Source organism: Rhinopithecus bieti, unplaced genomic scaffold, assembly GCF_001698545.2.
Source record: "Rhinopithecus bieti isolate Rb0 unplaced genomic scaffold, ASM169854v2 scaffold_36410, whole genome shotgun sequence".
In the NCBI taxonomy this organism is placed as follows: Eukaryota; Metazoa; Chordata; class Mammalia; order Primates; family Cercopithecidae; genus Rhinopithecus; species Rhinopithecus bieti.
The window spans coordinates 1,062,898-1,072,576 of record NW_016816076.1 but is presented as its reverse complement, the minus strand read 5'-3'; the positions used below and the strand labels follow the sequence as shown (position 1 = coordinate 1,072,576).

Here is a 9,679-nt window from a genome sequence, read left to right as displayed (position 1 = left end):
AAAAAAAAAAAAAAAAAAAAAAAGCGGTTAACATTTTCATTTACATTAAAATTAAAAGATATATGCTCTGTCTAAAATGAAACAATACAGCAATATACAGTTAAGAGAAAAGGCTTCTGGTTCAGGTAGTAATGGACTAGTCTAAAGATTAACATTCTTATTGAAAACAACTAAAAAATCTAAACTAGTGATACTCAAATCCTCAAAATGATATTAATAAAATCATTATTGTTCACTACTGCAATGAGCTAGGGCACTAACTTCTTACTCTGAACACTGACAAATTAAAGGGAAAGAACAAATTATTTACACTGCTTTTCTTGTATCAATGGTATTTCAGGGTAACCAAAATAGCTCTAGCTGAGGATGCAACGTTGTTCTTTAAAGAATTTCATCTAATAAATACAAGAGGAGTGGCAAATCAGATCAAAACCTCCTTATGAAGGCATCCTGCTGAAATCATGTGAATTCCAAGATTTTAATGTTAGCACTGCTATGAGTGGGTGAAACACCCACGCATCATGTGCCTCCCAATGTCATGCCATATGAAGTATCAGTACTATCTACAAAGTATTGTTTGCCTCCTGACCCCAAAGAAGCTGAACCTAAATCAAATCAAGCCTTTAAAGCTAACTTCTAGTTTACAGAATATATATGGAGATAAAACAAATTAAGCAACATTGAAAAAGAGCACAAACAAATCCATAATGTGGAATATTAAAGACCTAGTTGATTTCTTCAAGAGGTCAACTGCAGGAAAACTGAAGAGCCTGGGGGAAGAGGAATTTGCTCAAATGCTTTAAATTGAAAATAATTAGGAAACACAAAAAAACCAGTTTAACGTGAGGACTACGGCAGATCCTGATTTAAACCAACTATAAAAAGATACTTTTAAACATTCAGAGAACTCAATATGGACAGGGACATTAGATAATATTAAAAATGCTTAATTTTAATGGTTTGATAATACATATCCATGCTGAAGTATATGGGGTGAAATGACCTAAGACTTAGAATATGCCTTAAATACATTACAAAAGACAAAAATGATGCTAGTGTGGTAAATTCCTGTTAACTTGAATCTGGATGAGTACACTGGGGTTCATAACACGATTCTCTCTTTGTATGTGTCTGAAGCTTTTCATAAGAAAACTTCTACTTTAAAATATCCTGGAATAGACCAGTGGAAGAGAATAGAGGGCCCTAAGACAGGTCCACATATATATGCATGGAGAGCCTAGCAAACAAGAGAGGTAACATTACAAATTGGTGGGGAAAGAATAAATTATCCAATGAATGATATTAAGACAACTAGTTGTCTCAACATGGAAACAGATAAAATCCGCACCTTAACTTACACAAAAATAAATTCCAGGAGAATTAAAGCAGCTGTACTTTAGCCCAAAATTGTAAAAGGAAACATAAGGAAATAATTTTGAGTGAACATAAAGGGATTTCTGAAAAGGTACAAACAGTGGGCCAGGCACAGTGGTTCACAGCTGCAATCCCAGCACTTTGGGAGGCCAAGGTGGGTGGATTGCTTGAGCTCAGGAGTTGGAGACCAGTCTGGGCAATGTGGTAAAACCCCATCTCTACAAAAAATGGAAAAAAAAAAAAAATAACGGCATGGTGGTGCACACGTGTAGTCACAGCCACTCAAAGAGGCTGAGGTTGGAGGATCCCCTGAGCCTGGGAGGCCGAGGCTGCAGTGAGCCGTGATCACACACTACTGCACTCCAGCTTGGGTGACTTCTGAGTGAGACCCTGTCTCAAAAGATGCAAATAGCACAAGTCATAAAGAAAAAGACCCAGACAACATAAAAAGATCAACACCACTAGTTATCAGAGAAATTAATATCACTTATTCTCATCAGGTAGCCAAAAATGTTACATTCTGAGCCCATCAAGTGTAGGCCTCTGTACAGAGAAATGCACTGCTGATATGACTGAAAAAAAGTCAAACATAAAGAAAGTAATTAATTTGGCACACTTTAGTAAACTTAAAAGATACTCATATTCCATGCAATTTCACCCTAGAAAAATAAAGCCATAAACATAAACTGACTGGGAAGATTCTACTTGTTTAACAGAGACAAAATCTGACCTTACAGATTTTTATTAGGTTTTATATAACCATGACAGTGGTGTATTTTTTAATTCATTACTACTTTTTTATTTCTATGATGTCCCAATTTTTTTTTGTTTGTTTGTTTTTGTTTTTTTGTTGTTGTTGTTGTCATTGTTGTTGAGACAGAGTCTCGCTCTGTTGCCCAGACTGGAGTGCAATGGCGCGATCTCAGCTCACTGCAAGCTCCGCCTCCCAGGTTCACACCATTCTCCCGCCTCAGCCTCTCAAGTAGCTGGGACTACAGGCGTGTGCCACCACACCTGGCTAATTTTTGTATTTTTAGTAGAGACAGAGTTTCATCATGTTGGCCAGGCTGGTCTCAAACTCCTGACCTCAGGTGATCTGCCTGCCTCGGCCTCCCAAAGTGCTGGCATTAGAGGCGTGAGCCACCAGGCCTGGCCAATGTCTCACTTGTTATATCATATAATTATGCATCCTGTAGAACAAAATGTGCTTTTATAGTTACTGAAAAACTATGTGCAAATGATTTTTTTAAGATCTATGTTCATCTAAAAAGTATTTATATCTAATTATTCCATATAATCCCATATAAGTCTAATTTTTTTTTTATTTTTTAAAGTTTGAGTACTTTTCTAGGATAACTGCATATAATAGTTCATTTAGCCTTCACTAACTACATAGAAGACTCCCCCTATTTCCCAGCTGTCAAATTATCTACAGATAGGAATGCTAGCACTTTATTCTCCTCTTCAAACACTGACAACTGTGTTATCATTCCTGACCATCTAATTGTATCCAGTTTTGCCTGTATTTTCCTGCACTGGACCAAAGAGTTCATTTTCTTCTGATTTTAATCCACATTAAAACCCAAANGATTTTAATCCACATTAAAACCCAAAGATTTTAATCCACAAAACCCACAGATTTTAGTCTATAAATCTATTATTATTCAATTAAGACACACAAACTATCTTTTTTTTTTTTTAAGTTCCTGGATACATGTGCAGAACATACAGGTTTGTTACACAGATATACATGTGCCATGGTGGTTCACCGCATCTATCAACCCATTATCTAGGTTTTAAGCCCCACATGCATTAGGTATTTGTCCTAATGTTCTCCCTCCCCTTGCCTCCTACTCTACAACAGGTCCTGGTGTGTGATGTTCCCCTCCCTATGTCTATGTGTTCTCACTGTTCAACTCCCACTTACGAGAGAGAACACGCAGTGTTTGGTTTGCTGTTCCTGTGTTAGTTTGCTGAGAATGATGGCTTCCAGCTTCATCCGTTCCTGCAAAGGACATGATCTCATGTTTTTTTATGGCTGCATAGTATTCCATGGTGTATATATGCCACATTATCTTTATCCAGTTGATCATCAATAGGCATTTGGGTTGGTTCCAAGTCTTTACTACTGTAAAGAGTGCTGCAATAAACTTTAAAATTAATCCATAATAAAATCCATGGTTTTAATCCACATCAAAATCCACATTAAATATCCATGGATTTTCATCCATATTAAATATCCATGGATTTTTCACGGGGCACAGTGGCTCATGCCTGTAATCCCAGCACTTTGGGAGGCCGAGGTGGGTGGATCACCTGAGGTCAGGAGTTCCAGACCACCCTGGCCAACATGGTAAATCCCCATCTCTACTAAAAACACAAAAATTAGCCGGGCATGATGGCTGGAGCCTGTAATCCCAGCTATTCGGGAGACTGAAGTAGGAGAATCGCCTGAACTTGGGAGGCGGAGGTTATAGTAAGCCAAGATTGCACCATTGCACTCCAGCCTGGGTGACAAGAGTAAAACTCCATCTCAAAAAAAAAAAAAAAAAAAACATGGATTTTAATATATAAATCTATTGTTTAATTAAGACACACAAACTATTTGTTTTCCCTGCTTCATCTATAAAATTATTTCTTGAATTCACAATTTTTCTAAGTATTTTATTTTATTATTGTTTGTTTGTTTTTTGAGACAGAGTCTCGCTCTGCCACCCAGGCTAGAGTGCAGTGGTGTGTTCTCGGCTCACTGCAACTTCCGACTCCCGGGTTCAAGTAATTCTCCCTGCCTCAGCCTCTAGAGTAGCTGGGATTACAGGCACCCACCACCAGATCCAGCTAGTTTTTGTATTTTTAGTAGAGATGGGGTTTCACCATGTTGGCCAGGCTGATCTCAAATTCCTGACCTCAGGTGATCCGCCCGCCTCGGCCTCCCAAAGTGTTGGGATTACAGGTGTAAGCCACCACGCCAGCCCCAACGTCTCTTAAATATTTAAGGACCAACTGACTTGCAGTGCGTAAAATGATTACCCACCAAAATGATCAGTTAATTTTATTTTTAAAATTATTTTCTTTCACTATCTCTGAACAACAGGAAATTTTCATCCATGGATTGGTCAGAAACTACATACCTTAATTAGCATTGCTCTGAAACTCTGCAAACTAGCCAGCTATTTTTTTTTTTTTTTTTTTTTTTTTTTTTTTTTGAGACGGAGTCTTGCTCTGCTGCCCAGGCTGGAGTGCAGTGGCCGGCTCTCAGCTCACTGCAAGCTCCGCCTCCCGGGTTCACGCCATTCTCCTGCCTCAGCCTCCCGAGTAGCTGGGACTACAGGCGCCCGCCTCGTCGCCCGGCTAGTTTTTTGTATTTTTTTAGTAGAGACGGGGTTTCACCGTATTAGCCAGGATGGTCTCGATCTCCTGACCTCATGATCCGCCCGTCTCGGCCTCCCAAAGTGCTGGGATTACAGGCTTGAGCCACCGCGCCCGGCCAACTAGCCAGCTATTAATGTGGCTCCATTATATTTTGTTCCCCCACTATGGCACTTGCTACGCAATTGTTTTCTGCTTTTTTTCCCCCAAAATATCAGGTTTATTGTAGAAATTGATGAGTAAATCTTACATTAAAATACAAAGCACCTAGAATACAGCCGCAAAACAAAACACACTGGAGCCACACAAAGGAAAAAATAGACAACTTCTTCAAATGGGTGGTGGTGGGATATGCACACATGGGGCTTAATATCTGGGCATATTTAAGGACTAACCAAATGAGTCATCTTCTAATCGTTGATTCTGCAAGGCCATAAGGGCTCAAGTGAGTCAACAGCTGCTTATCAGAGGTCTAAGGGCTTCTTGCAGATTTGTCCTTTCCATTTCTTCCCTCTCCTTTTCCATGAGGTGAACTTTATTCAAACAACAATTTAGAGCCCGGCGTGGTGGCTCACACCTGTAATCCCAGGACTTTGGGAGGCCAAGGCAGGTGGATCACCTGAGGTCAGGAGTTCAAGATCAGCTTGGCCAACGTGGCAAAACCCCATCTCTACTAAAAGTATAAAAATTAGCCAGGCGGGGTGGCAGGCACCTGTAATCCCAGCTACTCAGGAGGCCGAGGCAGGAGAATCGCTTGAACCTGGGAGACAGAGGTTGCAGTGAGACAAGATGGCGCCACTGCACTCCAGCCTGGGTGAGAGCGAGACTCTGTCTCAAAAAAACATAAATAAGTAACAGTTTAGGATCATCCATAATACTGCCTGACACTACAAACATTTATTGGTTTAATTTACATTATAACAAAAACTTTAGTATATTATTTTGTCTCTTCCCCTAAGGACAAAAGTGATGGTTCTAATAAAGAGTGTGGGGAAAAAAGAAAAAAAAAAAATAAAATATACTATATATATATATATATATATCGCTTTGGAATCAAACTGACCTAATTCCAAACCCCAGTTCACTGCTTGTTGACCATGTACATCTCAGATTATTAATTCAGTGAGCTTAATTCAATTCTTCGAGTACGTAATTGGAGACAAAGTTATGGGATTCAGAGGCATAATCTAATCCCAGCACTTTTGGGAGGCCGAGACGGCGGATCACGAGTCAGGAGATCGAGACCATCCTGGCTAACACGGTGAAACCCGTCTCTACTTAAAAAAAAAGCACAAAAAGACTAGCCGGGCTGGATGGTGGCGGGCGCTTGTAGTCCAAGCTACTCGGGAGGCTGAGGAGGGAAGAATTGGCGTAAACCCGGGAGGCGGAGTTGCAGTGAGCTGAGATCCGGCCACGGCACTCCAGCGCTGGGCGGCAGAGCGAGACTCCCGTCTCAAAAAAAAAAAAAGGAAGTCTAACAGCCGGCGGCAGTGGCTCAAGCCTGGTAATCCAGCACTTTGGGAGGCCGAGACGGGGCGGATCACGAAGGTCAGGGAGATCGAGACCACCTGGCTAACATGGTGAACCCCGCTTACTAAAAACTACCCAAAACTAGCCGGGCGAGGTGGCGCGCCTGTATTCCCCAGCTACTGGGAGGCTGAGGCAGGAGAATGGCGTGAACCCCGGAAGGCGGAGCTTGCAGTTAGCTGAGACCGGCCACAGCACTCCAGCCTGGGTGACAGAAGTGAGGGATTCCGTCTCAAAAAAAAAAAAAAAGAAAGAAGTCTAACAACAAAAAAGTTAGTCTTCCCAGCCTTCTTTTTTCTTACTAGTTGGTTCCTCTGATTTTTAACTAAATTTAAAATGTTTTTTAGCAGGATAAAGTGGGAGGAAGGAGGAAAATAATTAGTTAAAAGAAATATTTTCCTTGGTTTTCCAGTTGAAATATTGAAGGAAGGAACAAATACCTCTGGTTCCCTACAGCAAAGAATGCCATTTGAGGAGTATAACAGAACGAACAGAGGTTCTGGGTTTGAATACTAACTTGAATTTTACTATCTGAGTAATGAGTCACCATCTCCAAGACTGTGTTTATACTTCTGTAATAATAGGCCACTTATACTTCCTCTATTTATCTAAGAGTTACCGAGACATCTTACAAGAAAAAAGAGGGAAATAGTGCATTTCTAGAGGAAGGGTAAAGTAGCAAAACATTTTCAAAAAGCAATTTTAAAATACGAAACAAGAGCTTTAAAGATGTGTCTCATCTTTGATCCAGTTCTAAGATTTCAAACTAAGCAAGCAATAATAAAGACATAAAAGGCTATGTATTAAAAGACGTTTTTCCGCCGGGTGCAGTGGCTCACACCAGTAATCCCAGCACTTCGGGAGGCAGGTGGACCTCTTGAGCCCATGAGGTCGAGACGAGCCTGGGCAACATAGCAAAAACCCCGTATGTACGAAAAATACGAAAAAAAAAAATAGCTGGGCATGGTGGCTACTTGGGAGACTGAGGTGGGAGGATCACCTGAGCCTGGGCATATCTGAGCCTGGGAAAATATTCATTATAGCATTAGTTAAAATCAAAAAAATTAAAAGTAATGTAAACTTCAACAGAAAGGAGAGATTTGGTTACGTAAATAGTGGTAGCAAATGGACCATTTCAAATTTTGACTTGAAGACCTAAGTTAAAAGACACTTCTGACACTATTAAGTGAAAAAATTAAAGAATATAAAACACATATTTTAGTAATTTAAAAAATGGAGTGTGAAGGAGGAGGAAGGCTGAAAAGAGTACTCTCAGGTGCTAAGAGTAGTCATACAGAAGTTTTACAGCGAGTAAAATACTTACTTTCTCCCCCCCTCTGGTTCCATATTTTCTTTACTGATATTTTTGCAATAAACATAATAAACGTAAAAAGTTTCCCTTTTGTAGAATGGTTCTGAATACAAAGCATTCAACAAAAAAGATGAGCATTCATTCACCTTTCAAACACAACGGGAATCTACTACATTCAGGCACAGAATTAACTTGAGTGGATAGGTTTTTGTCTTCATTCATTTATCCATTCTAATCTGGGCATTTACAATGTGGCAGGCACAGTTCTAGACGCTGGGACTACAGCTGTGAACAAAAGAAAGTCCTTACGTCCCAAATCGTTTTCATTCTACGGATCATAATTTCAATTATTTCAGCAACCATACAGTTATATGGTCTAGAACATTTCTAAACTTATCAGCCTCAAGACAAAACACCGCTTCAAAGTTCTTTTCTTTCCTTGGAAGCTAAGTGTTCTTAACAGCTTAAAAAGGGACCTCATGCGGTTAATTCAGAGCATGACAATATTCCTTCTTCAAAGCTCAGGCAATGCCACCACCTCATATCTATAAAGTACATCACAGTTTAAAGCAGATTTCCCTACACGTTGATTTTTAAAGCAAACCAATACACGGGGTAGGTACGTTCTCTGGTGTTCCGCAGTCACCCATACCAACCTTTGACTCGGTTTAGGAATTCCCAAGGGTTAGGGCTCAGAAAATCAGAAGGCCAGCTCTACCTGCAAACTGACCTGGCCAGTGTCTCCGTGCGGAAGGATTCCCTCCACCCGGCCCCGCCCCAGAAGGACCTACAACCTTGACAGGGCAACCCGGGGACACCCTGCATCCTCTAACGAACTTGGGGGAGATCGACTCCGGGAATTTCACAACTTCTCATCGTCGCAACACTCACAACAGAGCCCCTGGGTGTTAACTCCCTTCTCTCGTTTTAAAAAAGTTACAAAGTAAAAACAGACACCAACGGCTTTCCCTAGACTGCAGGGCCGCGATCCGGATAAGCTCGCCCAGGGCCACCAAACGCTGAGGTCTCAACCCGGGGCGGCCGGGCCTCCCGTAAAAGGAGCGGAGGCAGAGGGAAGGCCACGGAGGAGCCGGCTCTGCACCCCAAGGCCCAGGCCAGGGCCCGCCCGAGGCGCCCGGCCACCAGGTCACGGACAAGGCGGGCACCTGGGAGGGAGACGCCAAGGCCGCAGGACCAGGACCGGGTGACAGGTTTATTGCCCTCGGTGAGCAAGTTGAGTTTCTCGTCACCCTCCCACCCCCAAGTCTACACGCACATCCCTTCCTCGCCCCCTCGCGTACCTGACACACAGAGGCGCGAAATCCCGCGTAGTCCGAGCGCTCCCCGACCTGCAGAGACCGGTCCCCGAGCTCGGACTCCTTTTCGCGCCGGTCAAACAAGTACACCGTCCTGTGGCCGACGCCTCCGCCATCCTCCTTAGTACCCACAGAGGCCCCGCCGGGCCCGCCGCCGTCCGCCGCTGCCATATTGGGGAGAAGGAGAAAAGACAGCGACGCCGGCCGCCGCCAGGCTCAGGGCTGAGGTGCGCGCTCCGCGCGGCGCCTCAGCTCCAGCTCCCGGGGCGACTCGAGGCCTCGGCCCGGCGCGCTGCAGGTCCTCCTTAGCGGCGGCGGCCAAGCAGCGGCAGGCGCGAGGATCACCCGGGAACCGATTCAAACGCGCTCCTGCCCGTGCACCACGTCACTTCCGCGCCCCGCCACTCCTGAGGAGAAGGGGACGCGCGGCGCGTTCCTCACCGGGCCCGGGCCCAGCGCCTATCGCCGCCTACGCGAGCCTCCCGGTGCGACCTGCGACCAGAGCCGCCGCCGGGACTGTGGCGCAGGAGGAAGAGGGGTGGCGGGTGGCGGGCGGTAGCGAGGGGGCGGGGCGAATCCAGCAGGCCGCGCGGGCGGAGGCGGGGCTTCTCCGCGCGCGCGCGCCCGGGGCACGCTTCCTCGGTCCTCGCGGAGTTTTAGGGATTCTGAGTCCTTTGCGGGCGCCTGCGCCCTGCGGGTTGTCCTCAGAAGCCGAGCCTGGAGAGCAGGGCTCGGGGGCAGCGCGGGAATCTCACGAAGAGCTGTGTTCTTTCGGCAGAAA

General features: G+C 44.1%; 1 protein-coding gene across 1 annotated transcript in view; it reads right to left on the bottom strand.

The window, feature by feature from the left end:
- The window catches only part of SMCHD1 (structural maintenance of chromosomes flexible hinge domain containing 1), a 158,542-nt gene extending 148,863 nt beyond the window's left edge, over positions 1-9,679 (bottom strand). The window contains 1 exon segment of the mRNA XM_017854308.1: positions 8,884-9,679. Coding sequence (XP_017709797.1) covers positions 8,884-9,069 — 186 coding nt within the window. The 5' untranslated portion in view covers positions 9,070-9,679.